The sequence below is a fragment of the Balaenoptera ricei genome, chromosome 11 (genome assembly GCF_028023285.1).
Source record: "Balaenoptera ricei isolate mBalRic1 chromosome 11, mBalRic1.hap2, whole genome shotgun sequence".
In the NCBI taxonomy this organism is placed as follows: Eukaryota; Metazoa; Chordata; class Mammalia; order Artiodactyla; family Balaenopteridae; genus Balaenoptera; species Balaenoptera ricei.
Window position 1 is genome coordinate 2,282,437 of NC_082649.1, and position 26,994 is coordinate 2,309,430.

General features: G+C 47.3%; 1 protein-coding gene across 2 annotated transcripts; it reads right to left on the minus strand.

Annotated features, from left to right (window-relative positions):
- Positions 1-15,689: 15,689 nt before the first annotated feature.
- SERPINB1 (serpin family B member 1) lies at positions 15,690-25,481 on the minus strand. 2 transcript variants are annotated; one of them, XM_059937793.1, is made up of 7 exons: positions 25,373-25,481; positions 23,564-23,738; positions 21,735-21,872; positions 20,941-21,058; positions 19,445-19,587; positions 19,192-19,359; positions 15,690-17,052 (listed from the first exon to the last, which is right to left on the minus strand). In XM_059937793.1, exons 2-7 carry the CDS (start codon positions 23,729-23,731, stop codon positions 16,651-16,653), a joined length of 1,137 nt encoding a protein of 378 aa, XP_059793776.1. In that variant the 5' UTR covers positions 23,732-23,738; positions 25,373-25,481; the 3' UTR covers positions 15,690-16,650. The 2 variants fall into 2 exon arrangements, with proteins under 2 accessions (XP_059793776.1, XP_059793778.1); XM_059937795.1 differs by lacking the exon at positions 25,373-25,481 and adding an exon at positions 23,855-24,115.
- Positions 25,482-26,994: the final 1,513 nt, after the last annotated feature.

A 26,994-nucleotide genomic window follows, 5' to 3' on the forward strand; every position in this document is an offset into this window, starting at 1 on the left:
ACCCGCTCCCACCCATCCGGCCCCACCACCCGTGCAGCAGCGTTCCCACCTCGCTCCCTCCCTCCCTGCCCTCAGCCCCTGCCCCCAGCCCCTGCCCCCAGGTGGTGAAGGGCCAGCGCTCAGATCTGTCTCCTTGGGTGCGAGTCCTGTCTGTGCCACGTCTCCCCTGGGTGACCTCGGTCAGGGTCATCATCTTTGTTTTCACTCTCCTCATCTGTAGGATGGGGATCAAAATATTACCTAATCGCAGCGGGAATGACCTGCTGAGGACCATGCACGATGGCTGTGCGTCGTGACTGCTCAGGAAGGGTGAGTTATGAGCGTTTCTCGTTCTCCTGATCTCACCTCAAACATCACTTCCTTAGGGAGGCCTGTGACCCCTCAGGCCAGGTCAGGCCCCACCCCAGTTGCTCACCCACCCGGATGTGCTCGCACAGCCTGTGCCCTCGTGCTCAGAGCTCAGGGGGCGCTGGTGCCCTTGTGGATGTTGACTGCTCTCCCTCTGGACCGCGCAGGGTACGAGGCCAGCGCCCGGCCTGCAGCTCCTTTCGTCTGCTTCCCTGAGGGGCCGGGCTGAGCCCAGCAGGCCAGCCCGGGGATAGGGAGGGTTGCAGTCTTCCAGGGACACTTGACGTGTGTGCTGCCTGCTGTACGTCAGGCACTGTTGGAAGTGTTTTACGTTTATCATCGCAGTTTCCCAAATGACCAGCTGAGCCTCGTCTATGTTGTATCTAGAAGAGGACGTGGGACTCAGAGAGGCTGAGTGACTGTCCCGGGGCCACAGAGCGGGCTTGAAACCCAGGCAGCCTGGGCGCTTAGCCACCTTGCCCCTGGTTCTCGGACTCCCGTGCGCATCAGAACCCAGAATGCTGGTTCAGTCTGTCTGCGGTGGGGCTGAGGACGTGTTTCTAGTAGGTTCCCCGTGAGGCTGGTGCTGCCGATGCGTGCAGACCACACTTGGAGAGCCCCCGTGCCACCCGCCATCAGTGCCCAGGAAGAAGTTTCCAGTAGCCAGCGGGCTCCTCTAGATGTGGGTAGAACTGCACAGTTGCCTTTGCCCCCCTCCTGCCTCCTACCTGGACACTCATTTATCTTTCCTTTCTGGTTCCAACCACGTTCGGTGACTCGGGAGGACAAGTCCCCGTGTCACCTGGGCCTGCCCACCTCCCTTCTGTCGGGCCCTTCAAACCGCGGTTGCTGGTTTTCCCCAGCGGGGCTGGTTTAAATCATCCACCTTGAAATGGTCTCGCGTGTGTTGTGCTGGCCAGGCCTCCCCAGGCAGGGGAGGGTCGGCTGACGCCAGAGGAAAGGGCGTCTTTCTGCTGCTCTCGGAGGCTCCACAGCGGCCAGCTGGGCCCGAGGGAAGACAGAGATTTTCAAGCAACTCGATTTCTGTGCTTCTTGCCGACTTTGATTAATTTTCACTCCCGTTGTAGAACACGGGTTTGATTCACTTGGCTTCTCACGGAGGAATAGGAGCCTGCAGCCCGCAGTTCCTGCCTGCCCTGCCACTTCCTCGCTGTCACACCCCGTGGAAACCAGTATTGTGAAAACAGGAAGTCTCTTCTTGGGCCGAGGGCTTGGCAGACTGCACGCTTGCCCATGGGCATCGGAAGCCCGAGTCCTAGTGCGTGGAGGGAGGTGCCCGGCTGCTGCCCAGGGGTTGTGCCTGGGGCGCCCGGGTCCGGGCAGCCTCTGCTTGAGCAGCTGCAGGGTCCCGGCTGGTAATTCGTTGCTGAGGGAAGTTACATAACCGGCAACTGTTCAACCGTTTCCTGGAGCAGAAAGTATTTGAGTTGGAGTCCTACATTTCTTCCATTATCAATTTTTTGAAATCCTGCCTCAAGACCCAGCAAAAATGTGAAGGCTTCACTGAACCATCCAGTTAGAACAGAGTGCCCCCGCCCCGCGCTGACATCGCGCCTGGCGGCTGGTGCTGCCTGTGATTCTGGCCTTTCAGCTTCGGATGATAATAAGCCTCCTGAGGGCAACCATAGGAATGATCGTGGTAACCTCACGACGCCTGGCTCCTTGGAGGTTTTCAGCAAGCGCTTGTTTACTGATTTTCTTGCTGGAGAAGACGGTGACATTTGGGAGACGGGGTTCTGTCTCAGCCGGGCAGGTGCGAAGTGTCCCTGGTTCAGGGAGTGGATGCACCGTGTCGGGGGCGTTCTCCCGGCCGCCTCGCTGAGCTGGGGAACGGCTGGGAATGACCGTGTAGGATATGGTACGAATTTTGTACTTCTGCACTAAAAGCAGAACCACCCAGGTCCCTTTTGCAGTATCTTTATTGAAGCAATAAACTGATTGCAAAGTCAATGTTTCCTTACCCGTCCACGTTCTAATGAAGTGAAATAAAAAGGATATAATGAACATGCTCAAGGTCATAATCGTGAGACAGAGTTGGACGACTTCTGGAATCTCAGCGTATCATTTAGTCTCTCCAAGCCTCAGGCTCCTCATCCCTTGCAGGAGGGTGGGTTACAATAACCTCTAAAAACACGTGCAGTTTGAGGATGTGTGGCTTGTGTTCACACCACAAAGCCGCCTAAAGGAAACTCCGCATTTTGCTGGTGAGCCATTCAATTCCAGCCTCCGTCCATGATGGGAAAACTAGACTTTGAGACAAAGCCATTGTCCAGCCGGTGGCAGGTCACTTCACTCCCTTGGGCCTCAATTCTCTCAGCTTGAAAGTGAGGATAAGAGAGGCCGCTGGGCCCTCTTTTACTTTGGAAGTTTCTTATGAAAATCAGGTAAGGTGACGTAGGTGCTGTCTAAAAGTGAGGGACTATGGCCCTTCTTGCCATTTATATAGGAAAGGGTCAGCGAGCATCGGCAGGTTTTCAGAGGCCTGACGATTGGAAGACAGACGTTTTTCGTTCGCTTGCTGGACATTCACACAGGAATGGACGGAACCCCAGCTGGTAAACCGTCCTCCGGTTCTTAGCCTCTTTCTCCCTGCAGACCGGGCTGCTTCCTTCTGGAGGGAGGACAGCCCTGAGGGCACAGGCTGGATGGGGGTCTGCTGTTGGTTGTCACCTGCCCTCTTAGCAGCCACAGCCAGATCTCTCCTCGCCCGTCTGCCCACACCTCCCCACTCCTGGGATAGGACGCTGCGAGCGTGTTGAAACCGCGGAAGGCCAGAGGCCGGTTCCTACCCGGGGCCTCCTCCAGCCCCTCTGCCAGGTAACTGTCACGGCCACGCGAAGGCAGAGCCGGGGAGAGACCGTCCCAGCACAGGGCTCAGGACTCTGCAGCCCTTCTCCCAAGCCAGGCCTGCCCGGAGGCGGCGTCTCACCCCGGGGTGGACGGCGCATCATCCGGGCTTCTGCAGACCCAGCTCTGCCTTCCACGTCAGGGCCGCTCAGGTGAGCCTCCGGGCCAGCACAGCCTCCCCGGGGCCCGTGAGACGCGCAGGAAGCAAAGGATCCAGCCCAGTGAAGCAGCATCTCTGAGGGCTGCGCCCAGGAATCTGGGCTGTAACAAGGTCTCTCGGGGTTTCTGCACCCATTGCGTATGGAGAAACGACGTTCTGAGTTATTCGGGGACGCTCTGGTGTCGTGACGCTGGGTGGGCACCTAGAATTCTGTGTGCTCGACCCGACCACCCCTCCCTGTGGGAACGTCCTGCTGCCTCAGCTCTAAGCGTGTGATGGCAGGGTTTCTGGGAGCCAGACTCCGTCCGGTGGCCTGCCGGGTGCCCCTCCTCCAGGCCCGGCTCCTCCTGGGCCCAGAGAGAACAGGCCTGGGCGCCCCTCTGGTCGTGACGCCCAGGTGTGCCAGTGTGGAAAGCAGGGTGAGGAAATGGCTGACCCCGAGGACAGCAGCCTGGGCGCGTTCCGGGCCGCAGCGCAGGTGTTTCCTGGTCCAGCTGCGTCCCCGGACACACCCCGGCCATCTCTTCAAGCTGCCAGTAGACAGCCCCCTTCTTTCCTCTTAACCAGGTGAAGCTGGGTTTCAACAACCTGCAGCAAGAGTTCTGACGATGGCCAGGAGGGCTAAAGAGGGCCGGGAGCCGGGCGGGTGGGATGTGGGCAGGATGGAGGCTCGGGCCTGACTCAAGCCTTCAGGGTGCAGGGGGCAAAGGGCAGGGGACATGGCGGCTCTCGAGACCTCACACCCATCCTTCACTTGGTAACTTGGGATTTCCAGTTTCCTATTGAAAAAGCTCAAATTTATTTTGAAATGGGAGCCAGAAAGAGGGTCTTTGTCTCCAAGAACTATAACATCTGCTGGGAACACCTTTCTCTGGCATTTTTCGAGATCTCAGTCAGAAGCAACCAGGGTTCGCTGACGCACCCCTCTGGCCTCGGTCCCTGTTCCCCCAGGGCCTGTCCGCCCAACCCTGCCCCGAGCCCTGACACCCCAATCGCTCACCCAGAGGTGCAGAGGGACGGTGAGGGGAGCTTGGGGTGTGGACTCAGGTGCCCTAGGTGTACACTCTGCACCTTGGTCTCTTCACCAGTAAAGCTGAGCTGGGGGCTCCCACTTAGAGGGCAGAGAGGAGTGAGAATAGTGACTCTAAAACGCCTGGCACATGGAAGGTGTTTTGTTATAGCTCTCGAAAGATCCCTATGTAATACCCCTTTCTACTGAAAGTAAAGATTTTTCCTTCTGATCCTGCCTATTTTCAGAAGTGGCCAGTGTCGTTTGTTTTCTGGGACCAGTCCAGGTGCGATTTTTGCTTCCACCTGGGAAGCCAGGTGTGCCAGACATTCCTTCTTATGACTTAGTGCTGGGGACCCTTTTCCTTGTGTGGTTAAAACATAAATAAATACGTAGAGCTGGGTGACAGTCTATTTCAGCCCTAAGATCAGATCACTTGTAGATAATCAGTGCTATCTCACAGGCATCGTAGGACAGGAAAGGAATTTCTGAGTTTTTTTGTTTTTTGTTTTTTTAATAAGTTTATTTATTTATGTATTTATTTTTGGCTGCATTGGGTCTTTGTTGATGTGCACGGGCTTTCTCTAGTTGCAGTGAGTGGGGGCTACTCTTCGTTGCAGTGCGCGGGCTTCTCATTGCGGTGGCCTCTCGTTGCGGAGCACAGGCTCTAGGCGCGCGGGCTCAGTAGCTGTGGCTCGCGGGCTCAGTAGTTGTGGTGCACGGGCTTAGTTGCTCCATGGCATGTGGGATCTTCCCAGACTAGGGCTCAAACCCGTGTCCCCTGCACTGGCAGGCAGATCCTTAACCATTGCGCCACGAGGGAAGTCCTTCTGAGTTATTTAATCCACTTCCTGCAGTAATCGTGCATCACCAACTGTCACTCTGCCTGCGTGACAGAGGCTCAACTGTGGTGGGGAAAGAACAGAGCAAAGTCAGTTATTCTGATAGATCATTTGTTCTATCATAACTGTCTCCATCAATACGCCTAACAAACACCATTTCCTAATTCAGTCATCCTGATAATACTGCTGCCTGGAACAAACAAACAAAAAAACGCATTAAAATAAATAACAGTAGGTTATGGTCATGGAGAGTTTAGCCTGAGACCGGCCTCCGCTCAGTAAGTGTGTGATTAACAAAGTTACCCCCTCTCCTGACTGTGCACTGAATCAAATTCCTACAACACCAGTTAGTTCCATCCGAGTTTCTACAGGCGTTCCGAGTTTGCTGGAGAAAGGTCCAGAAAGGCCTCCTTTGAACAGAGTGGAGAAGGAAGAAGTGGGGACCAGCCTGCCCTTCAGAGACCTCGCGGCACCACGTCTCGACTTAAACCCCTTGTGATCACTGGACCTGGTTACCTAGTTGTATTCACTCATTTATTCATTAAAAGATTGAATGTGTAAGTTCTGGGAATATCAAAATCAGTGAGAGAACTTCCAAGCTAAGTTTATGGCAGGCCAAATGTACTCATAATTAAAATACTTCTACATGTAACTGGGAAAGAGTTGGCACTTTATGTCAGAGAGTAAATCTGCTAGTAATAGGCAGGCTTGGTTCGGTGCCATCTCCTACATCAGAATCCATCTTTCTCTCCTTCACACTCCAGCAGGGCTCATACAGCATCTTCGGTATTATAGTACTGTTCATGGTCTGGTTTGTATTGTAGTTGTATTATTAGGATCTGAAGAAGGAACAAAAATAAGAAAGAAATGGGTCTTTACCTTCAAGGAGCTTACAATCTACTAGCAGCTTTAAGCCAGGGTCACCAGTGATAATTCAGAGAAGTATCTGGTGCGGGTGAGAACATCGGTGTATCAGGAGAAGATTCGGGAGGAGGAGGCGTGTTGACAGGGGACTTGAAGGTTGAGTAGTATTTCCATAGTTACGGGTGTAGAAACCAACATTCTGGAACGAGGAAAGGGCACAGACAGCTCTGCTTCCATGTAGAGAAGGGTTTCTCAACCGCGTGCGGCACTGTTGACATTTGGGGTCAGGTCATTCTCTGCGAGGGGCCGTCCTGTGCACTGTAGGCCGTTCCCACCTCCCCGCCAGATGCCCTGGCACCTCCCCCGAGAAGATGTCTCCAGATGTTGCCACACGCCCCTGGGGCTGGGGGCAAGACCGCCTCGGTCAAGACCCCTGATGGAGAACATATACAGACACGGAGAGGCAGGTATATGAGGACGTGTGTCTACATCACTGAGGACAGACGCAGGAGAGAAGCAGCTGACGACCCTGGCTGATTCTGAGTGAGATCTCAAACCACGACAGAGGAGGGCGATGTCGCCCCCAGACTGTCACAGTCCTTGCAGACAGAGGCCCACCAGGGCCCATTATTTTGTCATTTTCCCCAGAGCCCGGTGTTCTCATGGTCTCGCGCCCATCAAGCTTGTTCTCCGATCCTCAGCCCTACAGAGATGTGATGACTGATCTTCACTAGGACATCAGTGGTGCCTGAAGACAGTTATTCCTGTAGCAAGCATTTTTATGTTAAAGCACGCCTGATTCTTTACGGCAACAGGATATAGCTTAGCCGTAGAATCTCAGGCATTAGTCAGAGGGTCTGTGCGGGCAGAGGACATGGAACCCTCCAGGAACAGCTGCAGATGTTCAGCGCGTCTCCTTGGCTCAGACCGGCCCTCGTTCAGGTACAGTAAGTGCTCAGCGCCCACCAAGTTTGAATGACAACTGCTTAAGAATCTGCCAACGTTTTTACCACTAGAAAAAGGAAACATGCCTGGTTGCTTTGTGTTGAAAACTCAAAGCACCACATTCCTCCGGCTCCCCAAGAAAATCCAGTTCTGACCAAATTCCTTACAGCGCGTGACCCTGAGCCCGAACGCGAACGAACTTCACCTATGTCTCCCCCAGAACAGCTGTGCGCTCCGCCACCAGCCTCACAGGTCACATTTTAAAAGTCAGCAGGGATTTTTCCCGCAATGCTTCAAACTCAAAGTTGAGACGCAGTCATAGCAGTGAAACTCACTCAGCCTCTTAGGATTAAGCCTGGTGAATCCGTCACTCTGTTTCTGTGCCTGGTAATTCAGGAATGTAAAGAGACTTCATCCTGAGCAAGAGGGAGCAGAAGAGGGGTAGATTTGCTGAAGATATAGAAACCATGATAAGAGGCGATATGAAATCAACAAGAAAATAGTTGCCAGGCAACACGCTTGGTTGTCAGAGCGACAGAGCGGTCTTCAATAATAGCCCACAAGCAATCTTGGATAACAGCCCATAAAGCTCTGAGCTAGAAAGCGTCGACGTCAGGAGTGGGTGACAGCAAATACTCTTCCAGAGAACGAAAGCATCTGGCTCCCTCGTTCCGTTCCATAAATGTGGACCATGCCGTAAACACAGGCCCCAGGGGTCTGCACATCTGAGGAGGGTAGTGTCCCTGCTACCTGGAACATTTGGTGGCTTTTGTTTTTCTCATGGTCATAGCCCTGGCTGTACATTAAATTTTTACTCAGCACAGTGAACTGCAGTCACAGGACGCACCCAATTGTCCCCAGTATCTTGCTTTGCAAGCCTGGCACAGTCTCGCTGACTTGATCACCAGCATGTGGCCAGTGGGGCCCATTCCTGAGCAGGACGGTGACCAGGCGTGAAGATGGCAGGATGTTAGGGTTTGGGGGAAACTTACGGAACGTGGGCCTCATTCATCACTTTTCCAGGTGAGGGATGTGGCCCCCATGATGCGCCCACCTCCTTTTGCTCTCTGGGTCTGCCCTTCCTAGTAGAACCTGCCCTCTGGGCTCTGAGTCCTCTGCAGCTGACCTCGTCCTCCCATTTTCCTCCGTAAAAGGGCTCCTTGACAGCAAGGACTCTGCCATGCTCCTTCCTGGTCCCCGGCCGCCGGCACAGTACATTCACACGTCGCTACACAGGAGCACTAATACCTCCGCCTGACCAGTGACCTTCAAGACAAGCAGTAAGTCACAGTCAGCTCATCCCATCCCTGCGTTATCCTGAGTGCGGTACAGGGGCTAAGGGCTCTGCAGGCCAGACTCCAGGCTGAACCCTGGCTCTTTGTGACCCTTGACTTGCCTAATGTCTCTGTCTCTCGGTTTTGTCGTCTGTAAAATGAGGATACCGGTTATATCCAACTCAGCAGATTGTCTAGGAGATTAAACAAACTCATAGCAAGTTTGGAGAAGTTCCCGTCCCATGAGCACTCTGACCCTGTGAAGTGAGACACTACCTTCCTTTTACAGTTTGACCTATGCGGGAATCACATCAAAGCAGAATCTCCCCAGGTTACAGGTCGGAACTCGGCAGGACTGTGCCAGTGGGCAGGGTGGGTGCGTGGGGACGTGGTGGAGGAAGACAGGCCCCGTCCCTCTTTTTTGGGGTTTTCCCACGTGAAACGCTTGATTGCTGGGTTGGTGGTTCTTAGCAATAAATTAAGCCATCATTTGGCTTTCCCTCACTGGGATTTTCCATGTCAATGCTGATTTTGATTTACTTTTATTTCTTCTAAAAAGCAGCACGCAAAGAAGCCTTACCAAGAGTTTTATTCATTGTTGTAACAGAACTGTGGTGGAACCGCTCAGAAAGACAGCGGTTTCCTGTGTAACTGGTCACAGCCTTGCTCAAAATTACAGGCTTTCTTAACACCCAACAGAGAAGAGCCAGCTAGGGATAGAAAAGCCAAATACTTTATTTGATGAATATATTTTTAAAATTTTATTGAAGTATAGTTGGTTTACAATGTGTTAATCTCTGCTGTACAGCAGAGTGACTCAGTTATACGTATATATATTATTTTTCATATTCTTCTCCAGTATGGTTTATCACAGGATATTGGATATAGTTCCCTGTGCTAGGACCTTGTTGTTTATTTGGGGAATATTTTATCATCACACGTGCACACAAAGCCAATACAGAGCTTCATTCCTCAAGGGTGGTGCTTTCTCCACAAGGCAAGTTGTCATTCAAAACAGATTTATCACAGGCTCCACACACGATACCTATATATCCACAAAATGTAAAATTAAGGAAACTCAGAGAGTATACAGACAGAACTCCTCTAGGTCTTTAGAAAGTAGAGGAGAGGGTACCTTGGCAGGGCTGTGACATCCAGGGGGCTGGGAGAATTCTACTTCTTGTTCTGGGTGCTGAATACATGGGTGAGTTCACTTCGTGAAACATTTTTGAGCTGTCCTACTTAAAGATATTGAAGGTACCACATAAAACACTGGTTAATTCCTAGCAAATGGCATTTATCAAAATACAGACATTTTTCAAAAGCTTAATAAGCTTTCTAAAGTCAAATAAAGGTGATCCCTAGTTAGGAAAATAGACGGTTGCAATGATTAAACAGAACAAACATTATCCAAAAGCAATGAAGAGAATGGATGATACTGTGTGGCTAGTCACCCCGTTCCAGGATTACCTGACCCCCACCCCAGGGAGCATCACTGATCACCTCTCCCTCTGACAATGCTGTGCCTCTGCCTCTGTCCTCAGCTCTCATGCTTTGTGCCTCTGTCCTCAGCTCTCATGCTTTGTGCCTCTGTCCTCAGCTCTCATGCTTTGTGCCTCTGTCCTCAGCTCTCATGCTTTGTGGTGCTGACTTCCTTGTGGTAATTGTCTCCCCAAGTGGATGGCCACCTCCAAGAGAATCACTCCGCCTTGTTTATCCTCTGTCTTCAGCAATCAGGACAAGGAGAGGCACACACCGGGTTCTCATTTTCCACCTGACGAATGGTTGGGTGCGCTTTCCGTTGGGTCCTGTGGAATCATAGGACCACATGGATGAACCTCAAAAGCATGCTAAGTGAAAAGAGTCAAACACAAAAAAGCACATATTTTATGATTCCATGTATATAAAATTCTAGAACAAACAAAAGTAATCCATAGTGACATTAAAAGATTGGTACCGCAGCTACCACTGGGTCAGTTTACCAGAGGTATGAACTGGACGTAAGCTACCCTAGAGCGGGGATCTTGTTTGGTTCATTGTTGCATCCTTAGGGCCTGGTTCGGAGCTTAGCGCGTAATATACGCTAAGAGAACGCAAATTAAACCAGTGAATGACTTTGAAATCAGAACAAAGAGAATTCATTTGAACAATCTTAAGAGGTGCTTCATGCTATTGTTGTGGTTCAGTGGAAGATTGTGAATCTTGTTCTAGATTAACAGTATTTCTGGAGTTAATGTATGTTAAAAAAAAACCCACAATGATGAAAAAATCATCAATTTTTGAAAATTAATTCAGCAGACAACAACAGCAAGTAGTATAGGACATAAAATATAGTAAGAAATTAATAAGTTTAAAAGGCACATAAGTCCTTACCTTTTAATATATTTAGGTCATATGAAAGCAATCGAAAATTTTAAGTACCTACTGTTTTGCCTTTATAGAAAACATCTGGGTTTACTAAAAAATGGGAAAATTTTTATGCAGTTTCCTAAATATTTCAGCTAATGTATCAGATTTTCACAGAAGACTAAAATTTGCGATGCATTTATTCTTTGAAAAATGACTTTTTAAAATATTGTGCAATAATAAAACATTTACATTTCTAACTGACAGGAAGCCCTTAGGTATCTGCTGAAGCAAAAGATCTTACTACCAGAATTTATTGTTAACAGATTTACAAAATAAAGGAAGGGTTGTCGTCAGAACTTCCGGAAAAACCTCTTTCAGTAACTTCCTCTGGCTATGCAGGCTGGTTTTTTAAATTCTCTCTCCTGTGTGCTAGAAAATCACCTGTGTTCCATGACACTTGTGGGATTTCACACTACAAATTATCCTTTTTGGCAGAGTAATTTGACAGATTCACTCACTCCGCACGCTCTGTCCATACCCTGTAGGCTGGGCTCCTGTCACACCAGCTACTGACTATTTATTCAGGTAGAAAGGATCTGGTGTCGCAGTTCTGTACATATGATTAGAACCCTGCAAGAAATGCTTTTACACTTTGTAACCTGTACATGTCTACGAGCCGTCGACCTCTCCAAGGTCGAAGTACAACAGATCCTTCCTTAGTCCTGAGTGGTTTTTTAAATGCCAGATTCATCCTCCAGTATATTTCTTATCCCCAACCGATGTACAGTTTTGTGCCAAGATCTCGGCTCTTGGCAGTGACCCTGGAGGGGGACAGGGTGCTGGATTTGTGCCACGATTTTGAGAGTAAAAAGGGCATTGCTAATAGTTCCAATAGAGTCGGACACACGCTGTTTTGAGCTGGGACGAGGGTCACACCTCATAAAGCAGGGCTCATGTTGAGTGAAGCTGTTTCTGGGCTCTCTGTTCTGTTCTATTTCTGACCATCTTTGCACCAAAACCCGCCCTATGTTATTTCTGCAGCTTTAGGTTAAGTCTTGATTCGATTAAGTATGTCTGCCTTTCTGGTTCTTCTTCAAGATTGTCTTTGTTATTCTTGGCCCTTTACATTGCTGTGTAAATATTAGAACCAACTGTCATGTTTCACCAAAAGCAAAACAAAACAAAAGCTGGGGATTTTTATTGGGCTTGCATTGATTTTGTAGATCAGTCAACACTTTTGAAATAATGAATCATGACCATGGTATAGCTCTCCATTTATTTAGATCTTCTTTATTTTCTCTCAATAATGTTGATAGCTTTCTGTACTATAGAGGTCCTGAACATCTTTTGTTGGTTTTATTACCAGGCACTTGAACATTTTTTGACATTTTTGTAAATGCTGTTAAAAAAATTTTTTTAAACTGTTGATGTTACATAGAAATACAAATCAACTTTAAATTGCACTTGTAACCAGCAACATCTTACTTAACTCACTTTTAAATTCTAATAATTTAGACTTTTTATGAAAATAATAATCTAAAATAGGGAATTCCCTAGCGGTCCAGTGGTTAGGACCCCGCACTTTCACTGCCAAGGGCGCAGGTTCGATCCCTGTTTGGGGAACTAAAATCCCATAAACCACGAGGCGCGGCCAAAAAATAAATAAATAAATAATAAGTTAAAAAAAAAATCTATTGAGGACATGGGGAGGGGGAAGGGTAAGCTGTGACAAAGTGAGAGTGGCATGGACAGATATACGCTACCAAACATAAAATAGATAGCTAGTGGGAAGCAGCCGCATAGCACAGGGAGATCAGCTCGGTGCTTTGTGACCACCTAGAGGGGTGGGATAGGGAGGGTGGGAGGGAGGGAGATGCAAGAGGGAAGAGATATGGGAACATATGTATATGTATAGCTGATTCACTTTGTTATAAAGCAGAAACTAACACACCATTGTAAAGCAATTATACTCCAATAAAGATGTTAAAAAAAAAAATCTAAAATACTCTTTTCTTCCTTTCAAATCATTATATATTTTATTTATTTTTCTCGAGTTACTGTATCAGCGAGGATCTTCATTAAATTATTGTATAAATGGTGGCAACATACATTCTTCTCAAATTGCAGGCCAGTTTCTCCTTTATTTCTTTCTATTTTTGCTAGTTTCATTTTGAGGGCGTGGTGTTGGGTGCATACAAATTTAGAATTGTTATGTTCCCCTAATGAGCTGAATCTTTTTACCATTATGAAATGTCTGTCTTTATCTCTGGAATAAGAGAAACTACTTTGCCTAATATTTTTAGCTACCTCTACTTTTATGGTTAGCATTTGCATGATATCTTTTCCGTTCTTTTCCTTTCAAATCCTCTCTATTTTTATGTTATAGATATATTTCCTGCAGACACCATCTAGTAATTTTTCAACCCTGCCTAACCATCTTTGTCTTTTAACTAGAACATTTAGTCAATTTACATTTTTAAGTAATTATTTGGAGTTTAATATACCATCTTGCTATTTGTCATGCCTGTTCTGTGTATCTCTTTCTCTTTTTTCTTTCCTCCTTCTGGATTGATTGTGTATTTATTGTTATTCCTTTTTCCTCTCTGGTTTATTTGGGAAATTATAAACCTGTTTGCTCTTCTTCTAGTGGTTACCTTAGACAGCACAACATGCATCCTTGACTTATCAAAATCTAATGTAATTGTACTTATACTTTTATTCTCTTCCCAGACTATGCAAGGACATTTGAACTTTTACATCCATTTTCTTCCCCAACTGCTATGCTATATATTTTAATTCTGTATATATTTGAAGGTCTATAGACATTATTACTGTTGTTTAATATTGTCAATATTTGTTTAAATTTACCATATTTACAGTTTTTTTCTTCCTCTTTATTCTTTCCTATAACTCTGACATTCCTTCTCCATAAAGAATATCCTCTAGAATTTTTTTTGAGTCTGCTGGTGGTGAACTCTCAGTTTTTGTTTGTCTGAAAAAATCTTGAGGGATATTTTTACTGGGTGTGGAATAATTCTAGGTTGGCAGGGTTTTCTGTTGCTATTTTCCCCAACATATTAAAAGAATCATTCTGTGATCTTCTGGCTTTCATCATTTCTGTTGATACATGTGTTATCTTTCTAACCACTGCTCCTGTGATGGTACTTTGTCCTTTTCCTTTGGTTGTTTTATCTGTCTTCTGATCATCTCTTAGTCTTTGGATTTCTGCTGTTTCACTGGATGCATCTAGAGATGTGTTTCTCTGTAGTATCCTGCTTGGGGCTTGAGCGGGACTTGGAGAATCTGTGAATTGATGTCATATCAGTTTGGAACCCTCATGTTGATTGTTAGCTCTTTAACCATTATTCTGCCCCACGCTGTCTCTTTTTTTCTCTTTTCCTGTGGAGTGTCTTCTTACTGACTCATTTGAGTTTTTTATCTTCCCTTTTGTATTTTTCCATCCTTTCGTCTTTCTGGATTTTATTTATTACATTTTTCTTTCTGGAAGAAATTATGATTTCTCCTGACCATGACAATTCAGTTTCTCTCTTTTGCTATATCTAATTTGCTAATAAATCTTATCTATTTAGTTCTTCATTCATTACTATATATTTGAGCTCTGGAATTTCTATTTCATTTTTATTCAAAGATGCAGTGTCTCTTTTAGGTTTCCAGTTTTCTGCTGAAATGTTTAACCTTGTCTTTTGTCATCTTGATCATAGAAAACCGTGTTGTTTTATAATTTGTGTGTGATGATTCTAATATTTGGGGCCCCCAGTACTTCTGTTTCTATTGTCTGGGGGTTTTTTTGGGGAGGTGGGACTGTTTTTTTTGCTGGTTTTAATATACGTTGTCATGGCTCTTCACCCATTCAGTTATCTTTGATTGTATGCTGGGTGTTGTATAAGAAAAGCTGATTAAAAAAAATAATTTGAGGTTTGTGGGTAATCTTTCCCCAGAGATGATTTTTGTTTGCTTCTGCCATATGCCTCTGGGTTTTAGCAAACCAGGATGAATGTAATCCAATTCTATGGGCTGGAATTTTCCAGGCTGTCCGACGACTTATAGCAGGGCTGCATTCCGAGACGGTTCACTCATACCTGTAGGGTGTCAAACAAAAGCACGGGAGGTATAATGGGGCCCCCGCCCTTGACAGGTCCAAACTCAGCCTACCTAGCCTAGAACATTGCCAAAATCCCCGCTTCACACCTCATTTCTCTCTTTTGGATTGGGAAATGCGTATGGGGCAAAAGTGATTTCCAACTGCGCCAGTTTCTCCTGGATCTTGGCCCAGTAATTCGTCATGATCATGTCAACCTTCCTCCTATGGGCTGATGCTTATTTTGTTTGGTTGGTTTTTCAGTTGGTCTTAGGAGGTTTGAGTTACCTAGTTCACCATTATGAGAAGTAGACGTTTTCCACATAAAATATGAACTGGGGGACTTCCCTGGTGGTCCAGTGGTTTGGCCTCCACGCTTTCACTGCTGAGGGCCCAGGTTCAATCCCTGGCTGGGGAGCCAAGATTCCACGTGCCGCATGCAGGGAGGCCAAAAGAAAAAAAGAAAGAAAGAAAGAATTGGATCTAGTCTCTGCTCTTGAATTTACTAGTTTTTCTGATTTCAACAACTGACTGGTAGTCCGCGGGCCTGTTCCCTCAAATACAAAACAGAGGATTTGAGCAGATTGGCTTGGAGCCCATGTAACTTGATTAACACGATTTAGTCTAAATCACTGAGTAGCTTTTAGGGCGAGGAGGCAAAGGGAGGCGTAGCAGAAGGCAGTGACCGTGGCTTTTCTTGTTGTCCCCGTAGCTAAAAGCACCTGGGATATGGCAGGTGCTAGTAAGTATCTTAAGAAAACAAGAAGGAAGAAACGCTGCCAACGTGAGATTTGCTGAAATGTTGTTTTGTGCTGTAGAGTCACTCCCTATCAGCACAGACATGATCACTGGTCAGGCCAAGGACCCCCTTTTGCAGTCTTGGCTTGTCTGAGATCAGGGAGAAACAAGAAGAGGACTGAGGTCAGTCTGGTTTGCAGAATCTTAGGAAACTTTATTAACCAGCCCACCAGCTTTGGGGAGCACAGAGATGCAGCATTTCACGCCCCCTTCCAAGGAGTGCATTGACAAAGGGTTATATTAATCAGAGTACATCCTCACCCCATCTCCCACCACAGCGGTGCACAAAGCCATCCCATTACCATAAAAACCTGTACCGTATTATGGACGTCAAGAGCCTTTATCAGAAAACACGGCAGAAGCCGGTAAACAGTGAGATCTCTGCGCCACTTCTTTGCTTAATAGTATCTCCTACGACGTTTTTCTTTTTGTCATTCCTTGGCATCTTTCATGGTAAGACACCTACTGCTTGATTCCTTGTGATCCCACACCAACTCATATCAGGAGGGAAAAGGGAGAACAAAAAATGGGAGGGGTTAGGTTATCACCAGGTGGCTCTTTGATAGTTTGAAACCTGGAGGGCTGTAATGGGATACAAATCCTGCAGAACACAGGGTCAGAGACATTGCCAAGGCAAGTCTGTCTTCATAACGCAGACCCTTAATTGGGGCGCTCTGCGGTATTTCAATTGAATATCTGTTTTTAAGCCTCCCTTCAACAATCAGGGTGTCTCTATATTACGGCTTCCAAAAGTCTATCTGTAAAACAGATGACAGAGTGACCGTGTTCCCCCCGGCTCTCAGGAAAGTATAGCAACTTCATAGATTTCTATGTTGTCAAGAATCGTCTGATTTTTTTCTTTCTTTTTTTAACTTGATGCATTCAAAAGAAATCACTGGATTTTTTTAGCATAAAAAAAGAAGAACAGATACCCATGCCAAGTTAATGGGTGTAACCAGCCAACAGAACTGAGCTTACAAAGGAGATTAAAGATTCATTTTTGGATAGTAGTTTTACTGGTAAAGATCTATGAAAATGGTCACCATTGAAAGGGCAGGTAAAACGCTCCAAGCTTGACCTTGTATTTCTAGTCTCTATGGGGAAGAAAGTCTGCCGAGGAACAGGATGTTAGCGGAGGGATTGTGCCGAATGAAGAAAATGAACGGATGGTCGGCAGTGAAATCCTCCTCTGGCATCAGCATGGCGAAGGTGGCCACGTTCGCAGTGGCAGCCGCCGCCTCCGTGCCCTCCTCGTTCACTTCCACGAAGGACTGGTGGACCACCTTCGATATGAAGAGGCCTCTGGCTCCCGACATGCCGGACAGGTCAGCCTTGCTACTGAAGAGCTCCTGCACACCCAGGCAGGCCAGCGGAGCGCTGAGCTCGTAGCTCTCCTCCAGCCTAAACCTGGGCAACTGGACGTTGACCTCAAGGAGATCCAGATTCTCGGGTCTGGTCCACTCACGCAGCTTTTCCAAAGTCAGCTGTTGCTCGATCTGGATTCAGAGTGGGCAAAAAGAAGAGCTGAAATCATGTGATGTAAGTAAGTTAATGAAGCATTGTTTGAATGAATGGGCCCATCATATCAGCTGCTCACTAGTTTCCTTCATGTTTTGTACCAAAACAGATTCCATTTGGAGGATTTCATTTCTTTCTGGCTATTGGTGATAATGAACCGAGCTGCGTTCCAAGCCACCAAGGGCCCATCCACCCAGGACTCACCAAGCCCCTGCCACGCTGGATCACTGGCCATCCCGGCTAAAATTACCCTAATTGGTCGACTGATGCAAGAGGATATTTTAAAGCTTTCTTCCATTTATTTTATTCTGTTTATTCTGAACCCCAGTGATCACTGTGGTGATCTGTGAACCTCACACAGCTGAAGTTATCTCTAATAGATTTAGCTCATTGGTAAAAACAGAAATGGGCCTAGTTCCTCATCTAAAATGGGATCACAGTAGTACGTACTTGGAGCACCATAAGTGCTGAATGAGTCACGCTATACAAGCGCTGCGTAACGTCAGCTACTGTCGTTACTATTATTGCTGCTACTGCACTGGAACAGAAGCACGTTCCACTTTTCTACTGATGCTGGTAATTCCAGACTTCCTTTTTTATATTCAGGAACGGACAAATATGGAAATACAATAGAAAGAAGGAACACACTGGTTTTAACTTATGCTCTAGAGCTGCAAATGGCTAATATTAAACGCCTTCCAGTAGCAAGTTTGGTCAGGGATGGGGAGGGGAAAAGCACACAACAGGCCAGAGACACTGAAGAAAAACCTCACTCTTCACAGTTTTGCCTCTTCCTGGTCCTGGCAAGAGATACCATTGCCTTTAAATGACAAATAACAGAAACCGCAGGCAAAGTTCAGGTTAGGAAGTGGGCTTATCTCTCAGACTAACAGGTCACATGGATCTTTTTCTGTCATGTAGCAATTGGGCATTTAATGCACAATCTACGTGGATTGGGGTGAGAATGAGCAGATTTTATAGCACATGGTGAAACTATATACTATAGTGTTTGAGGGTTTTTAATTTTAAAAAGTGTTTTAATGAAACAGTCCTCATTTATGGCACGTTCCTCTAAAGTTCATCTAAGGGAGTCTCCACGAGCTGCCACTGGCCAGCGTTACACTTGGTCTGTACCTTAGATGTTCCCACCATGTTGTACACTGATAGTAGGTGAACATTTAAATGTGGGGCTTCCATGAAAATGAACGAAACTGAGTTATCTGTAGTGAGGTGGATGGACCTAGAGTCTGTCATACAGAGTGAAGTAAGTCAGAGAGACAAAAACAAATACAGTATGCTAAGGCATATGTATGGAATCTAAAAAAGCGGTACTGATGAACCTAGGGGCAGGGCAGGAATAAAGACGCAGACATAGAGAACGGACTTGAGGACACAGGGAGGGGGAAGGGGAAACTGGGACGAAGTGAGAGAGTGGCATGGACATATATACACTACCAAACGTAAAATAGGTAGCTAGTGGGAAGCAGCCGCATAGCACAGGGAGATCAGCTTGGTGCTTTGTGACCACCTAGAGGGGTGGGATAGGGAGGGAGGGAGGGAGACGGAAGAGGGAGGGGATATGGGGATATATGTATACGCATAGCTGATTCACTTTGTTATACAGCAGCAACTAACACAACAATGTGAAGCAATTATACTCCAATAAAGATATTTTTTAAAGTACAATAAAAAAATAAATAAAATTATATGCGCAGGAAAAAAAAAAGTTCTCATCACAAGAAAAAAAATTATAACTATGTGCGGTGATGGATGTTGACTTATTATGGTAATCATTTCATAATATATGCATTTATAGAATCATTATGTTGTACTCCTGAAACTAACATAATGTTACATGTCATTATACCTCAATAATAACAGCCTCTATAAACATAAATAAATAAATAAATACATGTGGAGCTTCGCAGTGGTACATGCGGATGGGCTACTTTACAAAGGAGTGACAGGAAACTGGGAAGGAACACCGGGTCACCTCACAAAACAAAGAACAAGCACCTATACCCGACACACACACACACACACACACACACACACACACACACACACACACAAACAGGGTCCGCGCATCACTTGGGGAGGGGGGGGGGGTGCCGCACCTTCTTCAGACCCGTGGACTCGTCCTGGATGTCATCCGGCAGCAGGATGACCATGCTGAGGTCCTCACCCTGGTAGGGCAGTTCCAGCACCCGGCACTTAAGGTCCTTGATGTAGCCAAACGGAAATTTCTTCTTCTGATACATCATTTTCACTGTTTTTGTGTCTTTCTGAACATTTAAAACACAGATCACTAACATTGTTGTCAGCGTGGCTTTAGAGCACACAGTCATCTAGACGGTCACCTCCCCTCACCTTATTCAGTCTGAAAGGTGCATCTTTTGTGGCCTCCATCATGAATTTCTCCCGCCAGTTTCCTTTGAAATAGATGGCATTCACCAGCACCAGCTTAGTCATGCTATCAACCGTACCTGAGGCCAACAGCTCTGGAATTTTCCCTAAAAAGACAAAGTTAGCTTTTTAAAAATCCACCTGTCAGAATTCCAAATTTGAACTGACCTTTGATTAGCAATGAAATGCAACTCAAATGCTTCCTTCTATTTAATTTCCTTTAACATGGTACTAAGTTAGCCAAGCCCCCTGGGGTGCTTCTACTTTAAATAAACCAACTCGAGGGGCAGATCAGGGTGACACAAACTGCCCCCAAAGGGCCGATGCTTCAAAACAAGTCAATTGTTTAAAGACTAAAAGCAGGAAAATTCTTCTTTTCTGGAATGTGTGATAAACAGTGGGCCTCATTTTGTGACTGGCCATTCTCTTTCAGGAAAAGAAAAATTTCTTAACCAAAATGTTTTTAGTCACTAATAAATAAATCCCTTCTTCAAATCTTCCAAGTTAGATGCCTAACCCTGAAACACAGGACCCACTCATGATGGGGCATGGCCGTGACAGTCCCTTATGGAAGGAACACAGGTGTCCTGTGGGTGCTTCAACCGTTCCGTGACTACGACAGAAACACAAACCAGAAAAACGGCCTGAGGAGACTCAGCCCCACCTCCCGACCCTGGTTTCTTAGACAAGATGTTGGCAAAAAGTATTTATGACCACAGCAGCTTGTAAATATTGATTCACAAGATTTTCATCTCTTTTAGTCTACATTCAATGTTAGTTTTCATTTTAAAATGTAGTTTGGGGAACTTATGGGTAGAAAACATTTAGCGTCTTCAGTTGAATCATGTTTACATTTCCACTTTGAGGAATTCCTACATTTGAAAGCTGTCTGCGGACATCCCCCCGTGGCGCAGTGGTTAAGAATCCGCCTGCCAATGCAGGAGACTAAGGGTTCGAGCCCTGGTCCAGGAAGATCCCACATGCCGCGGAGCAACTAAGCCCGTGCGCCACAACTACTGAGCCTGCGCTCTAGAGCCTGTGAGCCACAACTACTGAGCCTGCGTGCTACAACTACTGAAGCCCGTGCGCCTAGAGCCTGTGCTCTGCAACAAGAGAAGCCACCGCAATGAGAAGCCCGCGCACCGCAACGAAGAGTAGCCCCCGCTTGCCTCAACTAGAGAAAGCCTGCGCGCAGCAATGAAGACCCAACACAGCCAAAAATAAATAAATAAAATAAATAAATGTATTTAAAAAGGAAGGAAGGAAAGAAAGAAAGAAAAAGAAAGAAAGAGAGAAAGAAGGCAAGCTGTCTGGCCCTGGGCAGTGCAAGGTGGACCCCCCCCAGGGTCAGGCTGAGGGGCTAGGGAAGGGGAGAGGGGGTCACCTGCAAGGGGGAGGCGGGGGGAGGCGGGAGGAGGAAGGAAGCATCAGTGTGTACGACCAGGGCTGCCCTCGCTCACCTTCCGTCTGCCCTTTGACCCACTCGTTTATGGCCTTCCTTGCGTCTTCGGTGGCCTGCAGAAAATCCACACTGGCCAGTTCAGCACCGTACATTTTCTGAGTTGAAGCTAAGAACTCCTGTTTAAGAAAAAAAAAAAAAGGAAATGTGAGTAACTCCTACTCCATACAGAAATGATTTTCTAAAATCCTTAAAAGCAACGGAAATTGTCCCAAAAGGCATACTTCATTGTAACAAAAAAAATTCTAACCCTTCTACTTTTTTTAGTATAGTGAAAAACACATAGCCTTCAATTGACGATCTTAAGCACTTTTAAGTGTACAGTTCAGTAGTTTCAGTGTTGTATAAAATTTACCCATTCCTGAGGACTTCCCTGGTGCTCCAGTGGTTAAGACTCTGTGCTTCCACTGCGGGGGGCAGGGGTTCAATCCCTGGTCAGGGAACTAAGATCCCACATGCCACGCGGCACAGCCCAAATAAAATAAAACAAAATTTACCAATTCTTTTCTACCCCTTGACTAACATTTTCATAAACAAGCAAATACTGATTGTACTTGAAAGTGAATTATGGAATTCACTCTTGCTTTAGCAAAACAGCCAGGGTCAATCTTTTCACTGTGGAGACTAGAAAATGAAATCACATCCATTTATGGGAATACTGTCTGTCGTGTTTTCATTCTAGATCATTTTTCTGAATGTTTATAAAAATTAAAGCTGACTTCTGTGACTTGATTGTGCTGGAAAAAAGTCTGCCTTGTCTAGTCAGTTTTGGAACATGAAGAGCAAAGTACTTACAGGGAGGAAATCATAGCTTTTCTCTCCAAATAACCTATTAGCAAGTTTCAGAATATAGGGAGCTCCATGTTTGTTGATATCAGCATTCAAACTCTGAAATCTTGAATGAATCTCCTCAACCCCTTTGAAATAGAGAGCCTAAAAGAAAGAAAACATTATTTCTATAACCATTTATTTTGAAATTATAAGCTGGTACCTTGGCATTTGCTGCCATCAAATTAAATTAATATTACTAATTATTGATGATCCCCAGCCATCATCATTTTTCATTTTTTATTGGAGAACATCATTAGTCACTTTTCGTTGGAGAACAAGTAATAATAGAAAATCCAAAATGTATAGCTTGGTGAAACATAATAAGTATATTGGAAACTGTTTTCCCATCACTTTTTTGTTATAATTATAGTTCCACAAATAGGAGTGGTTAACAAGCTAAATATTTATACAAGTCTGCTTTTTTCCCAAAAAATCATAAGTGGTATGTTCATATGTATATTCTATACAAATATAATCTTACTGAAAGTTCTCAGAAATAAACAGTAAAAATAAGAATCATCAGCTATGTAAGTACACAAAGATAGTACAGATTGAGAGGTTTTTATTTTTTTTAATTGCACTACTGGCATCAGTAACTCACTTACTTAACAATAATTTCTTTAAACTTAGCATGGCGCAAAGTTTAATTCCCATACATCAGTTACATCTAGAGTCCCTTTATGGTTTTATGAGGCCCGGGCTGGTTCCTTGCTTTTAAGGACAAGAAACGAACCTCCACCCTGTACAAAGTCCAGTTACTCACTGAGATATGGAATGTGTGTGGGGGTGCTGTGACGGATCTCTTTAGTGGAAATGGGGGTAAAAACTTAAGGCTGTTCTTTACTGAGCTTATAAAGTTCCTGGAAAGCCTCAAAACAGAAGCTCAGATTACCTTGCAGGGGACGACTAACAGTGATTAGTACCGGGGTTTTTTTTTAAAGTGGATTTTTGAAAACTTTCAAATGCTTTTGTATCTGCAGTGATGAAAAAGGTTGGTTTTTCCTAAAGTACAGAAATAGAAGCTTTGCAGCTGGAACAGGCCCATGAACGTGAATCCGGGCTGGACCTTCCCTGGCTCTAAGTGCAGCGTAATCTGTGACCCGTGTGTTAGAAAGACCTTCACTTTCACCCCTCTTTTCAAGGAAAGCCAGAGTTCCCCGCTCAGCATAAAGCACGCCCCGCACACAGGTGCCCTCCACACCCACCAAGGAGAGGCAGGGCCCTCAGCATCCCCGCCCCCTCTCCCTGCAGGGCCCTCCTGCTCACACAGGAACGGGGGTCACAGCCCACCAGGGCACACCTGGTGCCAGGCCCAGGGGTAGGAACACAGAGGCACAGGCTCTCGTGTCCCCTTGACTTCTCGACTAGGTGTCATTATGCTCAAAAGTATCAAGACACAGCCGACATTATGTGAGTAGCTGAGCACCACAGGCAAAGCAGAAACTGGACAGGCCTGGGCGGGGGAGGACGTGGCGTTGCTGGAACAGAAGCAGCGCACAGCGGAGGAGCTGTCAGCTTTCTTCCTGCTCCGGCCTCAGTCCCACAAAAAACAGAGCCTGGCACATCACAGGTGCTCGGTAAAGACTGGATCATGAATGACAGCCTGCATCCCAGTGGATTTTTCCTGGGGCTTTTTCTGAAAGTCTGACTTCATGAAGTATAATATATAATATAACACACAATGCTGAACACCGAAATACAGTTTTCTACAAATGCGCTGCAAGAGCTCAAAGGCACAACTTTCTGGTACGGTCTGTGGTAGGCACCAGCTGGGAAAGCTAGTTTCTGCTGACCTTGGACACCTGCGCTGCGGTATTGCCTCTGGCGCCCAGAAAGGTCATGGCCAGCGCTGATGAAATGCTGAAGGGGGAGATGAAGATGTTGCCGGCAGGATCGCTCTTGTTCAGGGTGCGGAACAGGTCCAAGGCGAAGCGGGTGTTTGCTGTGCTCAGCTGCTCCATGGTGAGGCTGCAACACAGAGCAGAGCCCCGAGCTGCCCGCTGCCACACCAGCCAACGAGCAATGCCACTTCCCTATCTCCTCCTCAACTCAGGCCAGCCACTCTGAAATACCCTGAAACGAACCTGTACTTTCTCTCTCCCTCTCTGTCTCTCTCTCTCTGTCTCTCTCTCGCGGAGGGCAAGAACACTCCACGTGCGCAAATGTGGGAGCTTGGGGCGACTGGCCAAGGATTCAGCAGTGACAGGGGATCAGGACTCTATGTCCTAAAGGGCCCTGGCCGTGCAGACAGGTGCATCTGGGCCCTTCCCCACCACACGTGGGAGCGCACACTTCCCACCCTCTGGAGGGTTCAAGTCTCTGATTCATTTGAGCCATGAATCCACTGCCCACTTTTACCTGAAAAAGAATGTTTCTATTAGAAAATCATAGCTACCTGCTACTCATTAAAGCAAATTCCAGGGGCTTCCCTGGTGGCGCAGTGGTTGAGAATCTGCCTGCCAACGCAGGGGACACGGGTTCGAGCCCTGGTCTGGGAAGATCCCATATGCTGCAGAGCAACTAGGCCCGTGAGCCACAACTACTGAGCCTGCGCTCTAGAGCCCGCGAGCCACAACTACTGAAGCCCGTGTGCCACAACTACTGAAGCCTGAGCGTCTGGAGCCTGTGCTCCGCAACAAGAGAGGCCGCGACAGTGAAAGGCCCGCGCACCGCGATGAAGAGTGGCCCCCGCTTGCCACAACTAGAGAAAGCCCTCGCATAGAAACGAAGACCCAACACAGCCCAAAAAATTAAATAAATAAATAAAAGTCAGGAGCTCTTTAAAAAAAAAAAAAAAGCAAATTCCAGCAAAAGAGACAGAAGTATCCTCATTCTTGAGATTCACTTGCTGGTGTTTAGAGAGGTCCCCAGTCTCACAGCTGGTGAAGGATATGAGAGTGGGAACCCAACACAGGCCCCGGGGTCAGGCCGGGCAGCCGGACAAGGAGAAGGTGACAAGTATCCTCTGTCACTCCTGCGGGCAGGGAGGGTCTGCAGGTGAAGCGCCTGGCCTTTCGCTCAGCTCAGCCAAGCACTCTCCCCACCTGACCTCGACTCTCAGCGCACATACAGCCGGGGAAGAGGAACAGTCGTGCTAGCTGCCCGGCGTGTAAGTCCTAAGTTGAATTATTACTGTTGTTGCTGATAAATAATCTCCAGGATCGCACTGGCCTCCCTTCCCTGCCTCCAGCCGCAGGAAGGAGAAGCCGCTCCGCCGGGGCTGCCTGGAAACCGTCACAGACAGAGAAACATTCCGGACTCGCTTCGGCTTCGGCTTCCGCCTTCAGGCCCCAGGGAGCGACCTCTGTCGGCCGCAGGCCGCCCGGCCTAGCTCCGGGGACGCGGCGCCGGGGACCCCGGGTGGGGCGCAGGGCAGGTGGCGGTAACCACCGGACTCGGGGACCCCGCGGGGCGCACGGCGGGGCGGGGTGACCACCAGACACGGGGACCCCGCGGGGCGCACGGCGGGGCGGGATGACCACCAGACACGGGGACCCCGCGGGGCGCACGGCGGGGCGGGGTGACCACCGGACGCGGGACCCCGCGGGGTGCTCGCGGATCGGAGCCTCCCCCGCCCGGCCCAGATGCCTGCCCGGCCTTACCCGCTGCTCGGCTGCCTGCGAGGTCGGGGGAGAACGCCGAGCGCGGCCCTTATAGCGGCGGAAGGGAGTGTCGCCGGCAGGCGGGGGCGGCGCGGGTGGGCAGGGCGGCCCTGCCCCGGGATGATTTACTTCCTAGGAGTCGGGGCTGCGGCTGGGCGGGGCACAGGGCGGGCGAGCGGGGCTCCACGCGGCGCGCTCGCGGGGGCCCAGCACCTCTCTGAGTTCCAGGCAAACTCAGCTCTCCGTAAAGGAGCTGATGGACTATTTCCTACTAAGATGTGAATGACTGAGATGACAAGGTGCCACCTCTTAGAGGGCAAAGCAGCCTCTTTGGAATCTTATCCAAACACTCTGAACTCCGGGTTGCTGGGGGCTGGGGGGAGTGTGAGGAGGGGTCTCTAGGGTGAGATAAAGCAGCATCAGTTCCAAACAGCATCCTTGATTCACTGTCCCTCAGGAACCCATGAGTTCAGCCCCAAGACCCCCCTGGCAAGTGATGACCCCACCAGGCTGGGTCAACTCACATACCCGACGCACACCATGAGAACGCCCATCCGTGTGAATAAAGTATTTCTCACCCATTATACTAAAATGTAAACTGATCAGTTTTTCCCCTATATGTAACGTTAAAGTAGAATGACTATCGTTGAAGAATAAAAGCAGTAACTCTTTCTGTGAGGTCTTCCCCCCCCCCCTTTAAATGCCTGGGTATGTAATTTCACCAAAATTGATAGTACTTGAGGGTATGTAATAATTCTGCATTCTTGAAACTTCTCCCGTGCTTTTTTGCAAATCTCAACATGAAAAGGGGACAAAGGAAAAATCCTATTTTTAAATTAGTATGGATAATACAGTGTAAATAGGTTTGTAGATCTTTTTGACTCTGAGAATTTGTTTATAAGGGGCAGAGAAGACCCAGTAATGAGAGATAAAAATACTCTCTATATTTTTTTTAAAAAGTAGTAAGACTTTAATAACTAAGATTGTAGAGTGTTTTACAGCTGATTGGAATAAAGAAACCAACATTTATTGAAAGCCAGTCATAGTTAAGCTGAGTGGTTTGATAAAACCGGTAACGTCTCCACCATCTCTCAGAGAGCTAGAGACGCCTCATCAGCTTCTAGCAAGAGGTCGGTGTGAGGAAGCCGAGAGAAAGAGGCTACGCTGTAAAGCTGTTAAATTAAAATCCCAGACACGTAAACCAAGGAAAAACGGGTTCTGAATTTTCTTTTTTTCTCCTAACATTTTGTATTTGTACTCACCTGGAGTTAGTAATCTGAGTCAAATATGAAATGAAACCACTTCCTAAATCAATACATTTACTGTATAAGGTTCGGACAGAAGGGACTTTATACACCAATCATCCATCAATCCGCGTGCTGTGCAAGGTCGAGGAAGAGTGACCACTCTGTGCGCTCTTGCGGCTTCAGAGTGTAAACGGCCCCTGACCAAGGTCACACAGAGATTCTCGGACACGCAGGATGGCACGTCCCGTGCTGTGCAGTGTTGGGCTTATCTGCTCAGCTCTAAGGTGTGGTACCCTGGCTAGATCAGCGATTTCGACCCCTGGGACAGACCCAACAGAATGCGTGTGAGGGCGGGCGCCCAGAGACATGCGCAAG

Bases quoted from the DNA above. Each gene is read 5' to 3' on its own strand.
- SERPINB1 (XM_059937793.1), bottom strand. From the start codon at position 23,731: ATGGAGCAGCTGAGCACAGCAAACACCCGCTTCGCCTTGGACCTGTTC. The intron at 19,588-20,940 runs GTGAGCGAGGGC...TTGTCTTTTTAG, and splicing joins GGTCAAAGGGCAGACGGAAG to GGAAAATTCCAGAGCTGTTG. The intron at 19,360-19,444 runs GTGAGGGGAGGT...TTAAATGTTCAG, and splicing joins CACCTTTCAGACTGAATAAG to AAAGACACAAAAACAGTGAA.